At 51.2% G+C, this 21,723-nt stretch overlaps 9 protein-coding genes across 9 annotated transcripts; 7 read left to right on the forward strand and 2 right to left on the reverse strand.

The window, feature by feature from the left end:
• Positions 1 to 171: 171 nt before the first annotated feature.
• mbf1 (multiprotein-bridging factor 1) lies at positions 172 to 696 on the forward strand (the record flags this gene model as incomplete). Its single annotated transcript, XM_073716729.1, has 2 exons — positions 172 to 327; positions 388 to 696. 2 exons carry the CDS (start codon positions 172 to 174, stop codon positions 694 to 696), a joined length of 465 nt encoding a protein of 154 aa, XP_073569409.1.
• A 296-nt stretch (positions 697 to 992) lies between these two features.
• On the reverse strand, positions 993 to 2,928 carry tif34 (translation initiation factor eIF3 subunit i). Its single transcript, XM_073721284.1, has 4 exons — positions 2,576 to 2,928; positions 1,977 to 2,483; positions 1,807 to 1,923; positions 993 to 1,755 (listed from the first exon to the last, which is right to left on the reverse strand). The coding sequence occupies exons 1-4, from the start codon at positions 2,600 to 2,602 to the stop codon at positions 1,396 to 1,398; spliced, it is 1,011 nt and encodes a 336-aa protein (XP_073569410.1). The 5' UTR covers positions 2,603 to 2,928; the 3' UTR covers positions 993 to 1,395.
• Positions 2,929 to 6,646, forward strand: BJY04DRAFT_91432 (C-1-tetrahydrofolate synthase). The gene is made up of 4 exons (XM_073721285.1): positions 2,929 to 3,660; positions 3,718 to 3,830; positions 3,899 to 6,426; positions 6,485 to 6,646. Exons 1-4 carry the CDS (start codon positions 3,255 to 3,257, stop codon positions 6,591 to 6,593), a joined length of 3,156 nt encoding a protein of 1,051 aa, XP_073569411.1. The 5' UTR covers positions 2,929 to 3,254; the 3' UTR covers positions 6,594 to 6,646.
• Positions 6,647 to 8,127: 1,481 nt separating this feature from the next.
• On the forward strand, positions 8,128 to 10,254 carry BJY04DRAFT_193219 (NADP-dependent isocitrate dehydrogenase). The gene is made up of 7 exons (XM_073711875.1): positions 8,128 to 8,386; positions 8,418 to 8,421; positions 8,539 to 8,572; positions 8,625 to 8,763; positions 8,817 to 8,853; positions 8,913 to 9,409; positions 9,458 to 10,254. Exons 1-7 carry the CDS (start codon positions 8,347 to 8,349, stop codon positions 9,880 to 9,882), a joined length of 1,176 nt encoding a protein of 391 aa, XP_073569412.1. The 5' UTR covers positions 8,128 to 8,346; the 3' UTR covers positions 9,883 to 10,254.
• A 387-nt stretch (positions 10,255 to 10,641) lies between these two features.
• On the forward strand, positions 10,642 to 11,967 carry BJY04DRAFT_219940 (uncharacterized protein; the record flags this gene model as incomplete). The annotated part of the gene is made up of 6 exons (XM_073716730.1): positions 10,642 to 10,770; positions 10,829 to 10,865; positions 10,917 to 10,984; positions 11,031 to 11,404; positions 11,472 to 11,539; positions 11,588 to 11,967. The coding sequence occupies 6 exons, from the start codon at positions 10,642 to 10,644 to the stop codon at positions 11,965 to 11,967; spliced, it is 1,056 nt and encodes a 351-aa protein (XP_073569413.1).
• BJY04DRAFT_91460 (uncharacterized protein) lies at positions 11,822 to 14,646 on the forward strand. Its single transcript, XM_073721286.1, has one exon. It carries the CDS (start codon positions 12,081 to 12,083, stop codon positions 14,460 to 14,462), a length of 2,382 nt encoding a protein of 793 aa, XP_073569414.1. The 5' UTR covers positions 11,822 to 12,080; the 3' UTR covers positions 14,463 to 14,646.
• BJY04DRAFT_91205 (SRPBCC domain-containing protein) lies at positions 14,647 to 15,644 on the forward strand. Its single transcript, XM_073721282.1, has one exon. It carries the CDS (start codon positions 14,831 to 14,833, stop codon positions 15,491 to 15,493), a length of 663 nt encoding a protein of 220 aa, XP_073569415.1. The 5' UTR covers positions 14,647 to 14,830; the 3' UTR covers positions 15,494 to 15,644.
• Positions 15,645 to 17,306: 1,662 nt separating this feature from the next.
• BJY04DRAFT_193232 (protein kinase domain-containing protein) lies at positions 17,307 to 18,820 on the forward strand. Its single transcript, XM_073711876.1, has one exon. The coding sequence runs from the start codon at positions 17,652 to 17,654 to the stop codon at positions 18,321 to 18,323; it is 672 nt and encodes a 223-aa protein (XP_073569416.1). The 5' UTR covers positions 17,307 to 17,651; the 3' UTR covers positions 18,324 to 18,820.
• Positions 18,821 to 19,479: 659 nt separating this feature from the next.
• BJY04DRAFT_193233 (uncharacterized protein) lies at positions 19,480 to 21,716 on the reverse strand. The gene is made up of 2 exons (XM_073711877.1): positions 21,432 to 21,716; positions 19,480 to 21,376 (listed from the first exon to the last, which is right to left on the reverse strand). Exons 1-2 carry the CDS (start codon positions 21,562 to 21,564, stop codon positions 19,629 to 19,631), a joined length of 1,881 nt encoding a protein of 626 aa, XP_073569417.1. The 5' UTR covers positions 21,565 to 21,716; the 3' UTR covers positions 19,480 to 19,628.
• Between the last annotated feature and the right edge of the window lie 7 nt (positions 21,717 to 21,723).

Below are 21,723 nucleotides of genomic sequence, written 5' to 3' on the forward strand. Positions count from 1 at the left end.
TGTCATCGATATAAATACGGTGGGCCGCCTTAGACGCTTGAACATCACTCTTGCAAACCTCACGCGATCGAACCTCCTCACCCACCACACTCTCCTTTAATCCACGATAGACCTTATAGAACAACCCACCATCCTTTCATCTACGAGCCTTCTTTTTTCTACACCGCAATCATGAGCGAATGGGATTCTGTTACCCGCATTGGCACCAAGCACCGCTCTGGCCCCGCCACCCGTGAGACCGTCGTCAAGGGCAAGAGTGCTCTCAACGCCGCCCAACGCCAGGGCCTCGTTATCGGAACTGAAAAGAAGTACGCTTCTGGTAATGCTGTATGTCACTAACTTCTGCAACTTTTTACGGAAATTTCCCGCCATACTAACTCTCTCTAGGCCGGTCGCGCAGGCGCCCCCGAGGGCCAACATCTCACAAAGGTCGACCGCAGCGACGACATCGTGAAGCCCAAGACCGTCGGTCTGCAAGTTGGAGACGCGATCAAGAAGCGTCGAACTGATGAGGGATACAAAATGACACAAAAGGAGCTCGCCACCAAGTGCAACACCACTGTCACCATTGTTCAGGACTTTGAGCGGGGTACTGCCACACCCGACCAGAAGGTGCTGAGCGCCATGGAGCGCGTACTCAACGTCAAGCTGAGGGGCGCCGACATTGGGAGCGAGAAGTTCCCTAAGAAAAAGTAGATCGACCGGGGGTGAGCCCGTGACTTTTTCTGTGGGGTGTGGACAGGGGCATGTGTTGATGACTTTCTTTTTTCTTTATATTATGGAATCAAGCCTTTCATGTCCCAGGCTTTTTTTCTGATCGGTTGTTATGTTATGCCCCTTGATTGAATGATATGACAATTATTTGAGCTCGTGCCCTCGTGGCTTGGTTTGCGTTGATAGCGTGGACCTGGTTTTGGTGTGATTCAGCTATGCCTTGCATATATAACGAGAGCAAGAATATATTGCGTTTGCTCGCTCAACTATTTCCCTACTGTAAAGCTATTCCTCTGTAGAACAGGCTTATCGGGGCTTTCGTTAGTTTCCTTTGACGTCCTCTCATGCTGGGATCAGCTTTTTGAAGGAGAAGCAAGCGATCCAGTTCGTCATAGATCTCTAAACCATAGTGAAGTATAAAGTTCTTTTATTAAGGCGAAAGCGACCAGAAATAGAATGAGATACCAACTCCGTCTTATCATGATATAGATGAACTGTAGCCCGTAGCCCACAACTTCAATCACCAGCTCACTCTGAATCACCACCCATAGCTATCTTTCTGTACTTTTCGTTGGAAACAAAATATGCCATCACATCATGACACATTCAATCGATGCAATAAACCTAGAACAGAGGGGAAAAAAAGAAATATTCTACCATTTGTTTCATACATCATGCAATTCACCGCCTCAGCTGCTCCCGCTCAACCTCATACATAAAGTCAAAGTAAGGCTTATCGAAGTGGTGGACACGAACGTAACCGTCCTCACCACCAGAGGCATAGGCTGTGCCGGCGGGGTGGACGTCGATGGTGTTGAGGGGACCGAAGTGGCCCTTGACACGGCCAATCTCGTCCTCGAAGACCTTGTGGTAGAAGCGGGCCTCGAATTTACCCTGGCGGGCGGATGTCGTTGTGACGTCCATGGCGGCCTGACCACCTCCGAGAATCACGTAGTCTTTCTTAGGGGTAATGGAGGCGCTGTTCAGTGGTGTGTCGGCGACGTAGGTCTTCATGATGGCGAGGCTGCGGGAGGACATGAGCTGTGCATTGTTAGTTTCTTGATCTTTGTAGCAGGCTTGGACACTGCATACCTTGGCGGATTTATCTTTGGAGGCGGTAAGGAAGTGAGTGCGGTCTGGAGAAAATTGGAGATCGTTGATCTGGTGGTCGAACTCATGGGCCTGGACGTTTTCCAGCTGCTCACCGGTCTAGACGATTCTTAGCATGCTATATCTTAACACTGGCAGCCGGTATATCGCACCTTTCCGTCGTACTGGCTGACGCTTCCATCCTCGTGGCCAGCAATAATGAACTTGCCCAGATAACTCCACCCGGCAACTGTGGCCTTGCTCTCTGTGCAGGTGATCCTCAGGCTGGGCTCCTCAGCCTGGTTTGTGAAGTCGCCATCGTAGTTGATATCGAGAACGGCAATCGTACCGAGGAAGCCCATACGCTTCTCCGTCACAGCCAACAGTCTGCTTCCATCCGGAGTGAACTCAACCCGTTTGACGGCCGTAGGGAACTCCCACACCTTAAGACACTCGCCGGTCTTCACATTCCATAGGCGCACGGTGTTGTCTGCAGAGCCAGTGGCGAGGAGGACTGTGTTGGGGCTGACATCGACTGTCCAGATCGAACCAAGATGTCCGGAATAGGTACCGAGTCGTTCACCGTTGGCGGACCACCAAGCGCACGCAATCTTATCTTTGGCGACCGAGAACAAAAGATCACCGTCGCGGTTGAACTTGATCTGTGTGAGGGAACGTTCCTGCAGTATTTATAGCGGTTAGCGACTTGGCTGGAGAGCTCGAGGCAGCGAAAAGGCCGGAACAGGCTCTTCAGAATCTGAGGGTAACGCACATGTCCCGCAAGCAAAATCGGCCTCATCTTGGCTGGTCAATATGGGATTGGCCGGAGGTCGCAGAGGAGAAAAAAGGCCTGGGTCTCAAACGAGTGTCTTCTGTGACACACCGACTTGGAGCTGCGTGTTGAGGCTGATTGTCTGGCGGGGTTGGCTGCGGCGGCGTTTCTTTACTTTGAGTTCACGAATTTCATCGCACAGTCCGCGGGTCCAGCGCCAAGACTTCCCCATTGGGTCTTCGATATGGTACAGGTCATACCGGAACTAAGATATTCCAGTACCAGGATGTATTTCATGTGACTCATACAGCCCTAAAGAGAGGTCTGAAAGCAGAGTAGCGTGATCGACGACCAGTGGTGCCATGGTGGGGAGCTGCTGAATCAGCTGCTCTATGCTTTGCGCCAATCGAGGTCAAGGTCAAGCAAGTTATCCTCAAGGTTCCCGCGGAGTAGTAAAGGAAGAAAAATCTCAAGAGCCAGTCTGTATACAATCAAACAGATATTGGGTTGCGGGTTGGCGTCTCTGTCATATCGATTGATTTGCTCAGTGCCTTTGCTCTTCAATTGTTTAATTCCCAGCACCATTATTCATTGCCATTGCAAATCGACTCCGTCAGATCGACCGTTTTCCTATCTGCCTCTCAGTTCTCCGGCGTGAGGTATCCGAAAGGAGCAATTGATGCCATACCACCCCGCCCATTCGGCGACCGTACCCCGCTGTGCTGCTCTAGCAAGCTTCGGTCTCGCTCCGTGGGTTCAACGTCAATCTTCTCCTTTACTCCAAAATTTTCTTCCGTCTCAAAAATCCCCTCTTCCATCTCCTCGACGGCCGTCTGCTCGACGCGGGTTCTTAACTGAAGCTCGCCGGAAAACATTCCTTGCCCGACCCCGCTTGAACGGCCCCAGAAACTTTCCCGCCCTGCAGGGTCAACATCGTCCATTTTCGAGTACCGGCGTTGCAATGGCGGCTGAAAAGATTGATGGCACGCAGATTGCGAAGGACATTCGGGAGGGATTGAAGAATGAAATCCAGCAGATCCAGGAGTCTAACCCCAGGTTCAAGCCTAGCTTGGTGATCTTCCAAGGTATGTACTCCAAAATTCGATTCCAGACTTTTATGAACAGCACTGACTCTTTGGAAGTTGGCGGCAGATCTGATTCGAGTGAGTCTAATTGCAATTGCAGGATAAGTACCCCTAGGCTGATCTGTAATCTAGGCACATATGTGCGCATGAAGTTGAAGGCTGCTGAAGAGGTATGTTACGCCTGAACCTACAACCCCTCTTATAGTTTGAACCCGGCTAAACCGAGTTTATTGTCTAGGCAAACATCCTTTGCAAAGTCGTCAACTTCCCCGAGTCTATTTCACAGCCTGAGATTCTCCAGGAGATCAGTCAGGCCAACAATGACCCCTCCGTACACGGCATTCTTGTTCAGCTACCGCTACCCCAGCAACTCTCAGAGCATACAGTTACCTCCGCAGTGGCTGACGAGAAGGATGTCGATGGATTCGGAGCCATCAACATTGGAGAACTCGCCAAACGTGGTGGTCGTCCTCTATTTGTGCCCTGCACACCCAAGGCTGTGATGGCCCTCCTCAAGGCTAGTGGTGTCGACCCGGCAGGCAAAGAGGCTGTCGTCCTTGGCCGAAGTGACATCGTCGGGAGCCCTGTCAGCTACCTTCTTAAGGATGCAGATGCAACTGTGACGGTCTGCCACTCAAAGACCCCAGATATCCCCCGCCTTCTGAAGACCGCGGACATTCTTGTTGCTGCTATTGGAAAGACCGAATTCGTCAAGGGAGAATGGCTGAAGCCCGGTGCCGTCGTTATCGATGTTGGTATTAACTACAAACCCGATGCCACTAAGAAGTCTGGACAGCGTCTGGTCGGAGACGTTGACTTTGAGTCTGCTTCTCAAGTGGCTTCGAAGATCACCCCCGTTCCTGGCGGTGTCGGCCCCATGACGGTTGCCATGCTGCTAGAGAATGTGGTCGCGTCCGCCAAGGCATACTTCGAGAAGCAAAGAGAGCGACACATCACTCCGCTCCCAATCAAGCTGTCTACCCCGGTTCCTTCGGATATCGCTATTTCTCGCGCACAGTACCCCAAGCCGATTACACAGGTTGCCACCGAGGTTGGCATTGCTCCTCATGAGCTCGAGCCATATGGTCACACCAAGGCCAAGGTTAGTCTCAGCGTCCTAAACCGTTTGGAACACCGCCGCAATGGTCGATACATTCTCGTCTGTGGTATCACGCCTACCCCTCTTGGTGAAGGTAAGTCAACAACTACACTGGGTCTGAGTCAAGCCCTCGGTGCCCATCTCAACCGTGTCGTTTTTGCAAATGTCCGGCAACCGAGTCAAGGACCCACATTCGGTATCAAGGGTGGTGCTGCTGGTGGAGGTTACAGCCAGGTTATTCCCATGGATGAGTTCAACCTGCACTTGACTGGTGATATCCACGCCATTACTGCGGCCAACAACCTTCTCGCCGCTGCTATTGAGACCCGCATGTTCCATGAAGCTACTCAAAAGGATGCGGCTCTTTACAAGCGCCTTGTCCCCGAAAAGAAGGGTAAGCGTGAGTTCAAGCCTATCATGTTCAAGCGGTTGCAGAAGCTTGGAATCGACAAGACCGAGCCCAATGACCTCACCGAAGACGAAGTCAACCGCTTTGCCCGTCTCGATATTGACCCCTCAACTATCACTTGGCGGCGTGTACTCGATGTCAATGACCGACACCTTCGTGGTATTACTGTCGGACAAGCGCCGACTGAGAAGGGATTGACACGTGAGACCGGATTTGATATTTCCGTTGCTAGTGAGTGCATGGCTATTCTCGCTTTGAGTAGCAGCCTCGAGGATATGCGCGAAAGACTTGGCCGAATGGTCGTTGCTACGTCAAGGCGGGGTGAGCCCGTCACGTGCGACGATATTGGTGCGGGAGGAGCGCTTGCAGCGCTGATGAAGGATGCGATCAAACCTAATTTGATGCAAAGTTTGGAGGGTACTCCTGTGCTGGTACATGCGGGTCCCTTCGCCAACATCAGTATCGGAGCCAGCTCCGTGCTAGCGGATAAGCTGGCTCTGAAGCTTGCTGGTACCGAGCCCGACGAGGATCACGAGGCCAAGACTGGCTTCGTTGTCACTGAGGCTGGTTTCGACTTTACAATGGGAGGTGAGCGCTTCTTCAACATTAAGTGCCGCTCTTCCGGTCTGTCACCCGATACCGTCGTCATTGTTGCTACCGTGCGTGCCTTGAAGGTCCACGGTGGTGGTCCCGAAATCAGCCCAGGAGGTGCGCTGCACGAAGTCTACCGCACCGAGAACACCGAAATTCTCCGCAAGGGCTGTGTCAACCTGAAGAAGCATATTGAGAACGCCCGGCAGTACGGTGTGCCTGTTGTTGTTGCTATTAACCGCTTCGAGACTGACACGGAGGCGGAGATCGCTATCATTCGTGAAGAAGCCATTGCGGCGGGCGCGGAGGATGCGATTTCTGCAAACCACTGGGCTGAGGGTGGAGCTGGTGCTGTCGATCTGGCCAAGGCTGTCATGATTTCCAGCTCCAAGCCCAAGGACTTCAAGCTGCTGTACAACCTCGACGGCAGTATCCAAGAGCGCATCGAGCGCATCGGCAAGGCCATGTACGGTGCGGAGAAGGTGGAGTTCAGTGAACTTGCACAGAAGAAGGTTGATACATACACAGAACAAGGCTTCTCCAATCTCCCGATCTGTATCGCCAAAACACAGTACTCGCTCAGTCACGACCCGGCGCTCAAGGGAGCCCCAACTGGCTTTACAGTGCCAATTCGCGATGTGCGATTGGCGGTTGGCGGTGGATATCTGTAAGGTTCCTTCTATACTTGGTGCTTGGCCCTCGACTAACTAAGCTTTTTCTTCTAGGTACGCGCTTGCGGCAGATATTCAGACGATCCCCGGTTTGCCGACGGCTCCTGGTTACTTGAATGTGGATATTGACACAGAAACCGGAGAGATCGATGGACTCTTCTAGTTGACCGGCACGGCTGGGTCTGCTTGAATGAAACTGTTCTTGCGCATTTTGGGTATGATTTTCTTTTGTCTTTTTTTACGACGTGCATGGTAGCATTATTGGGGGTTCATTTCAACTTGTCGAGCCCAGCGGGTGATATGGAGAATCTCGGGTATACATCTTCAACAGGATAGGGAACATAAAATATACAGCATAATAAATTCAAACCAATTATTCCACTTACTTGTCTGGATAAATCGTGGCTACACCACACCGGCAGAACGGACCAGGAGAAACGGCTAAAGCTGCGAGGGAACATCCGAAGATCGCAGCCTCGGGGTTGCGGCCGGCGGGGAATTTAGTTGCGTTACCGCGGAAAAACGTTCAAGTCGCCAATACCTCGAGGGCCAGGATTACCTCGCAAAGTGCCCAGCATTCGACGGAGAATTTCCCTCATGATGATTCGAGCTGCTGGACCGAGTGAGCACAATAGTACGACAATCACACAACATCGGGCGAACCAGCAAAGGCGTGGGTGGACGGAGAAATGTGACCTCAGACGGCCGCCATCTGCACTCCGCATGAACCTCATCCCAAAGTCTGGAGAAAGGTAGTATGTATGGAAATGTCGCCTGACCAACGTCATCGCCTTTAATACCTCTGTAGTCCTCAATCCTGAGGGAATCCGAAGACAAATATCAAAAAGATATCCAGCTATCACTCTGTAGCCCCTTCATTCCCATTATTGATTGTCTTATTCAGACCGGCCGGCTTCGGCGCTCACGGTGGGCGGAAAAGGAAGTGCTCCAGCAACAGGGCCCTCTTTAACGTCTTGGTCCTCGTAGGGATAAGAAGATCATCTTTCTTCAACACCATCTCTCATCTTTTTCCTCAGAGCTCTCTAGACTCTTTCCTCCTCCCAAAGACCTTTCCCGGCCAGCTCCGTTCTGCTCCGCGCAGTCGCCCTCGTCGTCCATCAGACTCCACCGCAGCTCTCCTTCCACCCGAGCCTCCTCCATCCCAAGTTCCTCGGGTACGTTGAATTGCCTTTTCGCTGAGCACACCTTCAGTCGAGTCCTTGACTTACCGAGTGTCGAATCCGCTTCTAGCAGAACAACGGGCAATCGCCGCCCCTCCTCCACCTCCTAATAATATCCTTTACCCAAGTGGTTGTTCCTCACCATGTCGTCGGTCCGGTTCACTTCCGCATTGGCTCGCCGCTCCCTCAACTCCCCTCTTCCCTCCTTCGCTGCCCCTCCTTGTTCCTCCGCTCTTCGCTCCTTCTCGGTTGCTTCTTATTCTGGTCGTTCTTCTTCTTCTTCCTCTTCCTCTGCTTCTCCCTCAACCGCTCGTGCTCTCGCCTCATCCTCGGCCCGCACCTCTCCCGCATCTACTCGCGCTTTGTACAATCGCATTCAATCCCGCACCATGGCGACTGAAGGACCCAAGATCAAGGTTAAGAATCCCGTCGTGGAACTGGACGGCGATGAGGTATGTTCATCCCAGAAAGGGAATCAAGAGCAAAAAGGAATTAAAGTTCCATTGCGCGCATTGAGCTCCGGGCTGCATGACCTTGCGCTGTGCGACTTTATATCTCAAACTACGGGAGGCGCATTTTCGTTGTGACTCTCCTCAGCTGCGGGAGAATACGGCGAGAATTGCCCTACTCCTTGTTGGAATATCGTCAATCTTCCGAGGATCATGCCTGGCCAACCAACGAGCTTGCTCAATTGGGGACTTTGTATCACATGTCACTAACCATTCGGCTCCTTAGATGACCCGCATCATCTGGAAGGACATCAGAGAAAAGGTGAGTCTCCACTACTATTGCTTTCTGCTGCGTGTTGCCACTATGTGGCTTCCGTCTATGGCCGATCTGAAACTAATGGTTACCGTGTGCATAGTTGATTCTGCCGTAAGTTGAAACATCCCTCGGCTTGGTTGCGCTTCCGCTGAGACAAGTTAGCTTCCTTGATATCGACCTCAAGTACTACGATCTGGTATGTACCCGTTGGAAAGCTATCATAAAGACTCCGATTAACATGCCTGAAGGGTCTTGAATACCGTGACCAAACCGATGACAAGGTCACTGTCGACTCCGCCGAGGCCATCAAGAAGTATGGTGTCGGTGTCAAGTGTGCCACCATTACTCCCGATGAGGCCCGTGTTGAGGAGTTCAAGCTGAAGAAGAGTATGTTCGAATGCTCGGGGTGCGGAAAATATTGCTAATTCCCTGGTTTCCAGTGTGGCTTTCCCCCAACGGCACCATCCGTAACATTCTGTATGTGCTCGAATAAGTACCTCGGTTTCTACCATATGCAAGTTGCTAATATTGCTCAGCGGCGGTACCGTCTTCCGTGAGCCCATTGTTATCCCCCGCATCCCCCGTCTTGTTCCCGGATGGACCAAGCCCATCATTATCGGCCGCCATGCTTTCGGTGACCAGTACCGCGCCACTGACCGTGTGATCCCCGGTCCTGGCAAGCTTGAGCTTGTCTACACTCCCGAGGGCGGCGAGCCTGAGACCGTCAAGGTCTACGACTTCCAGGGTGGCGGTATCACCCAGACCCAGTACAACACTGACGACTCCATCCGCGGCTTCGCTCACGCCAGTTTCAAGTTGGCTCTTGCTAAGGGTCTCCCTCTGTACATGAGCACCAAGAACACCATCCTGAAGAAGTACGATGGCCGCTTCAAGGACATTTTCCAGGAAATCTACGAGGCCACCTACCAGAAGGACTTTGATGCCAAGGGTATCTGGTATGAGCACCGCCTTATTGATGACATGGTTGCCCAGATGATCAAGAGCGAGGGTGGTTTCGTTATGGCTCTTAAGAGTAAGTAGCCCCTGAAACTTACAGGCGATCTTGACTAACGACATTCAGACTATGACGGTGATGTCCAGTCCGACATTGTTGCTCAGGGCTTCGGCTCTCTCGGTCTAATGACCTCGACTCTCATCACTCCTGATGGCCAGTCCTTCGAGTCCGAGGCTGCCCACGGCACTGTCACCCGCCACTACCGCGAGCACCAGAAGGGCCGCGAGACCTCCACCAACCCCATTGCTTCCATCTTTGCCTGGACACGTGGTCTGATCCAGCGTGGTAAGCTCGACGAGACCCCTGACGTCGTTGCTTTTGCCGAGGAGCTCGAGCGCGCCTGTATCGACGTTGTCAACGAAGAGGGCATCATGACCAAGGATCTTGCCCTTGCTTGCGGCCGCAAGGACCGTGAGGCGTGGGTCACCACCCGCGAGTACATGGCTGCCGTTGAGCGCCGACTCAAGTCCAACCTCAAGGCTCGCCTGTAAATATATCACGATCTAGCGTTTTGCATGCCGTTTCATTTGCGCGTTTGAACCTTACGATACCTACTCTAACATATAGTTCACATTGGCTGGATTCTGATAAGACCTCAGGTAGCATGGTATGAGCTCAGTCCGCTACATTGTACATTCCGGACTGGTGGGGATGAAAAGAGAAAATGATTTTCTTTTGGTTGATGGAGAACAAGCCCATTACGGTCGGAACTTTCTGGTTTAGACATTCTCCTGTTGATGGCTTGAATATGGTATCTATACCTAGGTATCGTTATAGGTACATAGGTCCTGTGCCGGAACTATTACCGCACTGGTATATTTTCCTTAGCGATAGCTCAATGGAATATACCTTTATTATTTTTACTTGCTGTATGCTCCCACAGACCGAGGTAGATCACCCATCTGCAATTTTTGCCTCTTTTCCGGATGCGTCGAAGAGGTCATTGTTACATAAGTCAAGCCCGTTGTAGCCGTGGATCGGATCCAACATCCGCAAACTACTACTGTTCTATTCCATGCCCAATCTCTGGGAGCTTCCAGAACTCAGCTATGGTTGGTGGCCACCGCGAGTCATTGACGCAAATGGCAATTGTGCTTATCTCTGCTGCTGGCCACGCCTCGGTCTAGTTCATGGTTCCAGTACCGCATGGCTCAGGTCCCTTGACGACAGACTTTTGCGTCCGCATGGCAATTCTTTATAATAAATGTTGCCGCCAGGTACTCGCCGCATCTTTGTAGCCGGAGTACAGCATGTATGTACTTCCTGTCTCGATAGTGTTTGTCAGCGTGGCTACGATTGTAGTTGCGCTGCGGCTGTTCACGCGTATTCGGGTGGTTTCTGCACCTGGGTGGGATGATTGGTTCCTCCTGCTTGCATTGGTACGGACTGCTCAGACATGAAGGGGTATTTGGCTTGGATATTGACCGATTTATATAGTTCACGGACTATGCATTCTTCGGTGTCCTGATTGCTGGTGCGACTTTCTACGGTTCAAATCGCCGGGTTATGATCTGACATATCTTAGAGCATTCCTATGGATTGGGAAGACCGCAGGCGACTCTCTCTGAGGGGCAGTATCGAAATCAGCTCAAGGTATACTCCCTTCTGGATTTCAAACTTGTGTGCTGACTCCGGCTAGATGCTCTGGATCTCCGTTCCGTTATACAACCTCACTTTGAACTTGGTTAAAATCTCTGTGGTGTTACTGTATATGCGGCTTTTCCCAACAAGAACATACCGGATAGTCCTTACAATTCTCCTGATCTTGATCGTTTGCACAGGATTGTGGATGGTCATCGGAACTTTGCTGGTATGTATACCGGTTCAGGGATTCTGGGACCGGACCATCCCTCATCACTGCATATCCCGAGGAGTGGTATGGTATCTCAATTCCGCACTCCAGATTGCTGGCGATCTGGTTCTTGTGGTCTTACCGATGCCTCAGTTACTCAGGTTACAGATCCCCCTTAGGCAGAAGATATGCTTGATGTTTATCTTTGCTCTTGGGCTTTTGTATGTTGCTCTCCCACCGACAAAGTACTGTCTGAGCTCTCGAACTTCTGCTGACACGACATCTCAGTGTTTGCGCCACAAGCGTTGCTCGCTTATACTCTTTGGTTAAGCTCCTGAGAGCTGAAGACATTAGCCGTATGTCGTCACCTCACATATACAATCCAATCAGTTAACGTGTACTAGGACATAACGGCATCGTAGCAATCTGGTCCTTCGCCGAAGCCAACATCGCCCTTGTCTGTGCATCCCTTCCAACATTCAGACAACTCTTCATGAAAGCTATTCCTCAAGGCGCTCAACCACGCTGTGCTCGAGGAACGTTTAGTCAAGCTGAAAAGCAACTACATGACCCGGTCATGCTGTGGGAGCCCTACCGAGGCACGGCGAGCTATTCGGCAGACGTGTCTGTGAACGCTGATCGAGATTCGGGCTCGCTGTGTGTTGAAGGCATCCAAGTAGTGAGAGAGTTACGATGGGAGACGGGTTCGGCTGAGAGCGAAAGTCAGAGTCATTTACCCGAGAATATAGCTGAACAAGGGGGGTCTGCTCGCGGATCGAGTTAGGGTTATCGATCAACTGAGACACTATGGATATTCTTGGGTGTTTATTTGAAGCCAAATCTAGAGCGCCATGAATATGAGCCAGAGTCCTACTCTACTGATTCAATGTGGAAGGTATGAATGTTGTCGGTCCTTCCACCTTTAGCTTCAACGCCTTGATGGCGACAATCCTATTTCATAAACACCTCCCTACAAGCACTTCCAAGGTTCAACTCATCACTTTCACATTCATTTATCTCACATTCGTTATTTTTGTCTCTCATTTAAAACCAGAAACCAGAAATACAGAATTAACAACTACCATGTGGCAACCATTTCCCAAGTTCTACATCGTCCGCCCGGACGGCAAGCACGTACCTCTAATTCCTCTCGACGAGTTACCATCATGGCTCCAAATCGGCTTCATGGATTGGAACCATCCAAATATCTACATGTTCATGATCCCAGCCACCGTCAGCGCCGTTCCTCGAGAAGGAGAGTACGATGTCATCTGCCAATACTGCATCAGCAGCGTCGACAACACCCTCCATCGCAGCGCATCCGAGTCGGGTCAGGATGCCGTGATTACTGGTCCAATTAAAATTCAAAAACAAACGTCTGCTGATGAGGTTGCTGCTCTTGTACCGCAGCGAAATGGCCACGATTACAGGGGTTTTGACGACTTCTCGTACCTGTTCGAGGACGGCAAAGGATCCCCGAAGTCGTTTCCAACATTGCAGCAACCGCCGTTCTATTCGAATCTCCAACGGCCTATCGTTGGCATGTGTGTGGAACGGTGTGTACGCTACGTTTGGGGTCTTTTACCGGGGATTTTCCACTCTGGAGAATTGCCGAATCATGTTCCTCCACAGAATCAGGTTCCTCCCCATCGGGATAGACCAGCTCATGAGGGAGCTAATGGCATGGATCCTGAAAGACCCCCATTTGTTCATGGAGCATTACTCTCGTCTACTTCATATGAGAGCTCATCTGGTGGAGCGCAGGGTTCACCTGGTACATTACTGGATCCCAATGCAGGGTCGGGCTTATCTGGTGAATTCCAGGTTTCCTCTGGTCCAGGGCAGGGCTCCTCTGGTACCTTCCAGGTTTCAACTGGTACATTACAGTCTTCTGGCGCAGGGCAAGGCTCATCTGGCGCAGGACAGGATGCACCCGGCGCAGAACAGGATCACGGTGGGACAGAGCAGGGTCCTTCTGGCCAGGGGACGGGAAACAGCGCAGAGGATAACGACGAATCTAGTCTCTATTCAGACACACCACTCCTTGATCGAAATACCCACCGGGTTGACATTTCGGAACCGCCAAGCGCCTTATTTGAGCAGGTTCGTAGAGCCAGTTCTGCTCCGGCCTCAGCGCGGATATGGTCTCCAAACTCTGGGAAGCGGCGATTCTCTGAGGATGCCAATGACGATTTTTCATACGATGCGTCAGGTGAAACCGACAGTAGCGGTAAGGCTTTGGAAGCCAACGCTAAAGATAGTTTCGCGCACCTCCTTGATGACCCGTTCTTCAAGACGATACCGAAATCATTAAAAGACACCATAGTCCCTGACCACTTGATAGATGTCGTGAAACATTTGATGCAACAGGCATTCGACGAGGGCATGGAGCATGGCTCATGCAGTTCGCTTTTGCAAGACGCTGAATCAAATGATGACGATTATTTTCTCAGCCCATCAAGTCGAACGACAGAAAATGATTCGGGAGCATTCCCTAACGAGTTAGATTCGAATACAAAAGGGAAGGCACCGCAACAATCCCAGATAACTGGCCTCAACTCGTTGGCTGAAACGGACAAAGATCAGCATGACCCTGATGAGGACGATGAGCCACAAGAATCAGAAGATGAGGGAGACAAGCAGGGCTCACCAAGTCCAAACAATGTTAACGGCGTGAAAGATTGGAAAGATCCACCGCCACCCCCAGCTGCTCCCAGTTCTCATAGTCCCGGAGACTCCAATGGAGCTCCACGGCGCTCGGGAGATAACCAAGATTCAGCAGGCTCGAACTCAGACGACGGCCGGCAGATCTCGCGAAGTGCATCAACTCCATCAAAGGCATGTGGGCAAGAGCAAGATGTCTGTAGTTTTCATTCAGCGTCACCCAATAATTCACAGCCATACGGCAGGGAACAGTCGGCATCAATCATCAATCTCAATGGCATCCCCAATGGTATTCCCAATGGTGTCCCCAATGGTGTCCCCGTGCCTTCGGCTTGGAACTTTCAGGCTCCTGTGGCACCCAAGCCAAGTACGACGTTACCGGCTCGTCAAGTAGTTATGCCACCCAAAGTCAACCGACAAGTTCCCCAGGCCGTCGAAGATCGTCCTCGCATGAATTCGTCCATTCGAATAGTTCGTCGTCAACAATCGGGGAAATTCGTCAGATTCAAGCTTCCCCTTGAAACCGAAGAGCCGAAAGTCGACCGGCAGCAGAAGGCCAGGCCTGTCGTGCCGAAACGCAACACCACGGAAAGAGCCATCAAATGCAAGTTGTGACAGAAAACTAGGGAGATTGCGAAAGGGGATGATGCATATGGCTTGAGTGAGATATTGTTATATGCTCTTTCAGTTTATCTGAGAATAGGATAACGAGACAGACTAGTATAGATTAAATCACACATAGTTCATGCGCGTTATCCGGTTGAACTCGGAAGGTATACTGATAAAAGCTTCCTCGAGTCTGTTGGCTTGGTAGGTAAGCCTTTTATAGTTTGATTGTAGCATGTAGCTGCACGATCACGTGCATCCTTACAGCTCTAGCCAAGTTAGCTTTCGGCCTCCAAGCTTCATCCTTACCTCGATCATTCCTTTCACCTTCTCAACCCAGCCACATTTCCAACCCAACCAACGCCTCGAGATCCAAAATGACCCCCCAACCACACCCCGACACACCCAACATCCCCTCCTCCTCCGCAATCCTCGCCATCCAAAGCTCTATCCTCATCGACGCCCCGATCGACGCAGTCTGGAACACATTGGTTGATACAGCGACATGGCCGCGGTGGAATCGATTCGTGCCGAGGGTTGTCATCCGAGATCAGCCGGGAGGGGATTCTGGCGAGCACAGCGGACAAGACGATAGAGAGGAAGGAAACACAGTGCTAGAAGAAGGATCGCGAATCACCTTCCTGGTAAACATGTATCCCGAGCGCGTGAAAGAGCCGCAGGCGGACTCGAGCGGGTTGAGGGAGACATTCATCAAAGTGACCGAGTGTCAACCTCCAGCTGCACAGTCAGTCTCATCACAAGCGCAGGAAAAGAGGAAAGGGAGGATCGTCTGGGGCAGCGACCCGGATGCGGACGGGTACGTGATGTCTTCGCTTTTGATGGCGGAGCGGGTTCATGAGGTCTCGGAGGTGGAGGTTGAGGTTGGTGGGCAGGTGAAGAGGATGACGGAGGTGAGGAACTGGGAGTCGCAGGTGGGGTATTTGGCGTATGTGGTTAGGTGGATGTTTGGGGAGAGATTGAGGGGGAATTTTGAGATTTGGGAGGCCGGGTTGAGGGAGTTTGTTGAGGAAAATATCTAGTCTAGTTTACTGAGCAGTGAGCACTGACTAACTAACTACTGAGTACTCTGCTTGCAGGAGGGTGTGGCTTGGCGCCGGATACAGCCGGCTGGTTAATGCTACGGGTTCTCATGCTGATCTCTCAACCGACGCCCGAGAATATCGGAGTCCGGAGTAGGAAACTTGGAATAAGCAGTGCTACTGTACGGCATGCAGTGATTGGGGCATACATCACGGAAATATGATATCATTCTGCAGGATATGGGGAACGGAAGCAGTGAAGATCAGGCTGGGTGTTGTCGAGGTCAAAGTAAAGTAAGACTTTAGGTGGTAAAATAAGGTGGGACCACGTGGGGCGGAGATTGGCTCTGGCTGTCTCTATACTTGAGGTCTATCTGGTGTTTCTTCGTGGGCTGTGCTCTCCCTCCAGGGATTTTCTTTGTGATGGCTAAGATGATGGTGTGGCAAAGTCCGAAGAAGTGTTGATAAGACTTGAGTCATAGTTACTCTCGAGTTGGAGTCTCGACTCTGGGATAGTTTGGGAGGATGGGGAATTCCGATAAGACACTGCGAGTCCAGAGCGACTCCACTAGGGCTGGCTGTACGAGATCCTGACAGGTCAGCTGACTACTTTTGCACGGGACTTCTCCGAGGTTGATTTGTGTCAATTTTCAATGCTGCTCTCGGGACTCAGTCTGCAAGTGCCAGGAGTGATCACTGATCACAGGCAAGGATTATTGGCCGTTACTAGCAGGATCGTTCAACACCAGCAAATTGCAGGATGATGAATCGGGTTGCCGCATTCGTCCTGCCGTATGGCTGCATCGGGAGTAGCTTGGTAATCGGGGTGTATCGATACGCCACCAGCTCCATCTTACTTCAAGCGTTGAGAGTTCGTATGCGAGTCTTCCAAGGAAGGGTTACTTTACTAGCCTTGGACTAGTTGAACGACTGGAGTGCAGTAGTTTTATTATTATTGATTATTGACGAGATAACTTGATAAGACTCGGAGTGATACCTACTACTGTAACCAAGTAGCTAGCTATGACACACAGACAGGATGCTGTACGACACGTATGGAAAACGAGTTCCACGGTTCTTTTTCTATGGCAATTAAGCTCGCCGTCGATCGTTCATTTTATTTTTCTTCTTTTCTTTTGCTCTGCCTTGCCTTGCCTCTTCTTCTTTTTCTTCTGATTTTCCCGATCTCTCTCTGATCTCTTCATATCTTTCTCTCTCTTCCTACTGTCGCCAATCTGTTCCCGAAACCACCCTCACCATGCTGATGATACGCGCCTCCCTCAAACTTTGCCGCTCCCCCAGTGCCCTCACCAGTTCCTGACCACTCGTCTATCAAAGTCTGCTACATTGACGACGTCAACGACTGCCTTCGGATTTTCATTCCTGTCGCCTGTTGCCTGTCGTCACTGCCATATAGTCATAGCACGAGTCGCTCTACCCCTGCCTGTTCTTTCTCTCTTGCATCCACCTCCATCTTATCAGACCCGGTGATCCCATCATTACCACTTGATCGTGATATCTATACGCCTCGTTGGCGCTTATATATATCTATTCTCATTTCTTCACCTCTCATTCTCTTTGAAAATCTATACGCAACTTGCTGTTAGCTATGGCGACTCATACGCCAGTGCAGCTCTCCATCTCCACCAAACCCCAATATGGCGCCGCCACCATGCAGCATGCGCCGGGGCTTGGGCTCACTCCCCCAGTGACCCCAACTATTGACGACGACTCTGCCAAAGTAGGCACCACTTTTACCTCCTCTGGAAGCGCCAGCAATATCCTGTCGCCTGCTGTGGCGGATGCATGTCTCGGTGATAAGACCGTGGCTGTGTCTCCCCCCCGGTTCCTCGATGAGCTCGAATACGAGCATGACCATAGGAACCGCCCCGTCAAATTCGGGGCCGGAGCATGGAGCGACGTTTTCAAAGCCTATGCCTCTCGTGCGAACAACCGAACTCGCCCAATCACTCCTCCAAGCTCGCCAAACCCCGCGAAGCGCCTGGTGGCCGTCAAGACACCGCCACGAAAGGACGCTCAAGCCCGCGCGGTCCTCCATGCGGAAGCTGTCGCTCTTACTCGAGCCAGCTCCGTACCCAATTCGGAGCTGTACATCGTCCCCTTCCTTGGCTTTATAGCCGAATCCGGTTCCATTGTCATGTCCGCGGTCCCGGATACCCTATCAACCCTCATCGAAGAGAAAGCTCGATATGCGCGCGAGAACTTTAGCACGCGCACGATGCTCGACCCCGTCCAGGGCATGTCACAGTGGCATGACCTCGCCAAGAAGCTCATCTCTGCGCTCTCATGGCTTCATACCAGCGCACAGATCGTGCACGGCGACATCAAGCCACATAACATCCTCCTCCAACCCCGCACACCTCTCGACGGTGCCAACACCAGCGAGTTCCCCTATGAACCGCTTTTCGCCGACTTCTCCTCCGCGCAGCTCATCAATGCCTCGGAACAACCCTCCGGCACCGGCCTCTCAGCCATGACGCCCCCATTCACCGCGCCGGAGCTCCTCCGCACTTTATCCTCGCCAGACACGGTTGCCACACCCGCATCAGACGTATTCTCACTGGCGGTCACCCTCCTCGCCGCAGCAATCGGCGACCAGCAAGTTTACTCCGGGTTCAGCCCCGCCCAACGACTGATGCTGGCCAAAGATGGCCACAACATCATTAACTACGCTCGCAGCGGAGACGGCGGCCCTCGAGTGCCGAAGAACGGCACAGTCGAGAAGATCGTTAGCCCCGCCGTCGCGAAGGATCCCGCTGCGCGGGTTACCCCTGGCGACTGGCTGGATCTAGCTAAGAGCCTTGCTTAGCGGATCTCGGCTCAGCTCGGCTGGTTATCTCGACCAGCTCTATACTTCATTTCATGATATTTTGGATATCAATTTGTTCTCTTTTTACATTTTTTTATCTTCTTTTCCGTTTCTTCCATGTTGATCTTCTTCACATCTCATCTTGGCATGGGTATCCCATCTTACCATGTTCACTCTTACCATTTTACCATTCCATTCTCCATCCCCAATTTGAGATACCCTCTTATCACCACTTCTCTTTTCTTCTCTGTCTCCTAGACCATCAGCCTCGTGGCTCTTTGTTATCTTGTTTGCCAATTACTTCCATATTACTTTGCTCATACCACGGGCAATGTCTGTCCTATTTCATGTCTCATCATGTTGGATATGTTCCTCATGTCATGTTTCACTATCAGTCTTGGGTATTCCCATCACTGTTAATATCGTGTCATCATTATCTTGTACCAGGAAATGTAACAACCATCATCTACGAGTCTCAATCTCAACGAGTCTCTACCAAAACATTACCCTCCAATTGTAGAATGTGCCTCTCGTTATACATAACCTATCGATCATCTCCAACTCTTTCGACATGTTGTAGTCTAAATCAACCCTCACCGACGCCAAGTAAACTATAGATAATTAGCCAATAATTCATCCGAGGCTGACCCACGGAACCTTACAAGTACCCGCTGCCCAGGATGGGGCATGATTCTCAGCTATGCGACGGGTGCATGCCGCTCCTGCCTTATTACCTGCACTCCTCCCCTTCAACCGTACCCATCCACTAGATTTACGACCCTGAGTATAATGGAGGGTTCGTTTTCAACAGAAGATGTACAGAGACAGAGTTCGCTAGAGTGGACATTGTCATGTTTGAGGTTAGAGGACCTAATGCCCACCTCGACTGGTATCTCTCAATTCCTGTGTGTCGCTGGATTCAGGCGTGTAAACAGTTAAGATCTAGTTTGATCTTTTTTTTTTTTTATTATATCAGATACGATGAGGTTGATGGCCGGATCTGAGGTGATTGACTCTTGTAGCTTGATTAGACGGCAGTCCCTGTATATCGAGATCAATCCGGTAAGGTTTGCACGCCGATATAAGAATAAAAGTACATGTCAGTCTATGCCGCTGCAATCTAGGTAGCTGAATCCAAATTCTGAAGTAAGGTATGGTACATTGTATAGCTATAATACAGCGCAAATGATAGCGCAAGCTAGTTTTAACAGCAGCTTAGAACGCCATATATAGTAACCAAACAGATTGTCGTCAATAACTCCTTTTAGCCTAGAAAACAACAACAAAAGACAAGAAGCACAGCCTTTATCGCTTAATCTTGACCGGCTCATCCATGAAGTCCCGTTGGATTGCGGTGGTCAGCGTTCCACCTAGCATTCGCGTCAGCTGGATGAGTGAGTGCTCCCTTCCGCTCCGGGCATACTCCACGGCAATAGCCCACAACGTATCAGCGGGAAAAGTGCGCATATTGACGCCTTTGAGCTCATATCTGAGGTTTGCCTGGTAGGAGTTGATAGGATCTGGTTTGGAGTCTGGCGTGGGCAGGTCGATCGGGTTGTAGTGCAAAGTCTTCGGTGTGGTGCGAAAGTGCGTAGCGAGCCGTTTGGTAGCGTGTCTAGCGAGGGAGGGGATAGCTCTAACGCATTCATTTATGGTGCGGTTGGGAAAGATGGTTTCGAGGAATTGCTCGATTGGGATCGTGTTGTTTGTTGTGAGGGTGAGGGTGAAGGCGTCAAAGAGGCGGACTGCGTTGATTTGTTGCCTCGGGGTGAGTTCTTGCAAACGCCGCATGACGCGGGCGTTGGGATCGGCTTCGAAATATATGAAGGCTCGGGGGCATTTGTGTGGAAATAGTTCTCCTTCGTGGATGAAAAGGGGATCAAAGGGGCGGCGATCCCAGAGAAGAACGGAGTTGTCAAAATTCCCTAAGGAGGCTGTTGCGTAGCTGTCATCTACGATTTGAGGTACTGCGCGGGTGGTGTCGAAATGAGTATTGTTGGTTTCCTTCTCAAGATCTTTGCGCTTGCTGGCGATCTGTCTAAGAACTCGAGTGATATCCTTCCTTTCTGTCTTTTCGTCCGCCGCTAAGCGCGAGATGGTCTTGTTGAGTTCGTCAATCTCGAGCATTTTCCCGGCGATAGAATAGCGGTAATGTGTCTGGCGATTTTCCTGATTAAGCTGAATCACTGCGCGTTCCCGCTTCTTCTTGAGTTCGTCGTATTTGGGGGACTCGGGGGTTGACTTATCGAAATTCTCGTAGATCTTGACGTACTTGTCGTTCTGCGGGGTCTTAATGCGCGGTGTGTAGGGGGTGTTCATCCGATCTGGTTCTGGAGCTTCTGGCGCCAGTTGCAAAGGCGGTTGTGCCCGACCTATCGGAACCACGACGTTGTTTTCAGCCGTTCTCTCGGCGACACGCTTATCACTTGCCACTATTGTGTCCCACAGTCTCAAGGCACCCCAGTGCCCCTTTGTCTCGTCCTCCGGTGCGGCAACCTCAAAGGCATGAAGGGGAATCGACTCTAATAGAAGCGATGGGCGACCCCTGGTAGAGACAGTACGTGAAAAGACTGATGTTCTCTCACTAAGACTCAGCGAGGCTAGCAAGCGTACACTGCCATAGGCATGTAACCCGTACTGTCGAATACATGCCGCTATGAAATGTGACAAAAATCGTGAGCCGCTGAAATGATCTTTGTCCGAGGTCGAGGGAGGTGGGTTAGCGAGAACAAGTAGTGTATCATTCCTAGGCAAAGCACCGCTGGTGTCACTATTCGATGGTCCTTGTCCCGGGAAGTGTTCATTGAGGAGACTTTGCCAGTCACGTATACTACTGAGATCCCCGGAGACTAGTTTGTAGCATGAACGGCTCTTGGCTAAGGGCTCGAGGACGGGTCGGAATCCTGGTAGATTCGGCTCAATTAGGACATGTCTTCGCGGCTTCAGAAAGTCGTTGATTTTGGAGGACAGGACGCCCGGGCCCGGCCACAGATCGAGTATGTCCACCGGGGCATTTCGCAGAAGATACGGAGAAAGGCGCTGTAGTATATCATCTAAGAAGGTAACGACTCAGCTTAAACTGGAGAAAGTGCATTACTGGAGACCAACCACAGAGCTTCTCGCTCACGATGTGCCCTTTTCTGGTGGCAGGGGAGCGTTTCGGAGAAACACATGTGCTTAATGTCTTAGTAATTGGATGCTCGGGGACAGCAGCCCATATACTATTGGCTTTTTGGCGCATCAAGAATTGGCAGGGATGAGATGAAAGGTTCCATATGGGGGTGTGCGGAGATACTGATGGGGATGAGGAGTTCAAAAAAAGGAGAGGAAGAAGCGGGTTACGGAAGAGAAGAGCTGCCCGAACTTCAGCCCCGCCAGGGAGCAGTACAGTACTCCGTAC

The sequence above is a fragment of the Aspergillus karnatakaensis genome (assembly GCF_047715665.1).
Source record: "Aspergillus karnatakaensis strain CBS 102800 unplaced genomic scaffold BJY04scaffold_36, whole genome shotgun sequence".
In the NCBI taxonomy this organism is placed as follows: Eukaryota; Fungi; Ascomycota; class Eurotiomycetes; order Eurotiales; family Aspergillaceae; genus Aspergillus; species Aspergillus karnatakaensis.

Bases quoted from the DNA above. Each gene is read 5' to 3' on its own strand.
- tif34 (XM_073721284.1), bottom strand. From the start codon at position 2,602: ATGAGGCCGATTTTGCTTGCGGGACAT. The intron at 1,924-1,976 runs GTGCGATATACC...AGAATCGTCTAG, and splicing joins TCAGCCAGTACGACGGAAAG to ACCGGTGAGCAGCTGGAAAA. The intron at 1,756-1,806 runs GTATGCAGTGTC...AACAATGCACAG, and splicing joins CCAAAGATAAATCCGCCAAG to CTCATGTCCTCCCGCAGCCT.
- BJY04DRAFT_91432 (XM_073721285.1), top strand. From the start codon at position 3,255: ATGCCATACCACCCCGCCCATTCGGCGACCGTACCCCGCTGTGCTGCT. The intron at 3,831-3,898 runs GTATGTTACGCC...TTTATTGTCTAG, and splicing joins AGTTGAAGGCTGCTGAAGAG to GCAAACATCCTTTGCAAAGT. The intron at 6,427-6,484 runs GTAAGGTTCCTT...TTTTTCTTCTAG, and splicing joins GCGGTTGGCGGTGGATATCT to GTACGCGCTTGCGGCAGATA.
- BJY04DRAFT_193219 (XM_073711875.1), top strand. From the start codon at position 8,347: ATGACCCGCATCATCTGGAAGGACATCAGAGAAAAGGTGA. The intron at 8,764-8,816 runs GTATGTTCGAAT...CCTGGTTTCCAG, and splicing joins GGAGTTCAAGCTGAAGAAGA to TGTGGCTTTCCCCCAACGGC. The intron at 9,410-9,457 runs GTAAGTAGCCCC...AACGACATTCAG, and splicing joins TTTCGTTATGGCTCTTAAGA to ACTATGACGGTGATGTCCAG.
- BJY04DRAFT_91460 (XM_073721286.1), top strand. From the start codon at position 12,081: ATGAATGTTGTCGGTCCTTCCACCTTTAGCTTCAACGCCTTGATGGCG.
- BJY04DRAFT_91205 (XM_073721282.1), top strand. From the start codon at position 14,831: ATGACCCCCCAACCACACCCCGACACACCCAACATCCCCTCCTCCTCC.
- BJY04DRAFT_193232 (XM_073711876.1), top strand. From the start codon at position 17,652: ATGTCCGCGGTCCCGGATACCCTATCAACCCTCATCGAAGAGAAAGCT.
- BJY04DRAFT_193233 (XM_073711877.1), bottom strand. From the start codon at position 21,564: ATGCGCCAAAAAGCCAATAGTATATGGGCTGCTGTCCCCGAGCATCCA. The intron at 21,377-21,431 runs GTTGGTCTCCAG...TTACCTTCTTAG, and splicing joins CGTGAGCGAGAAGCTCTGTG to ATGATATACTACAGCGCCTT.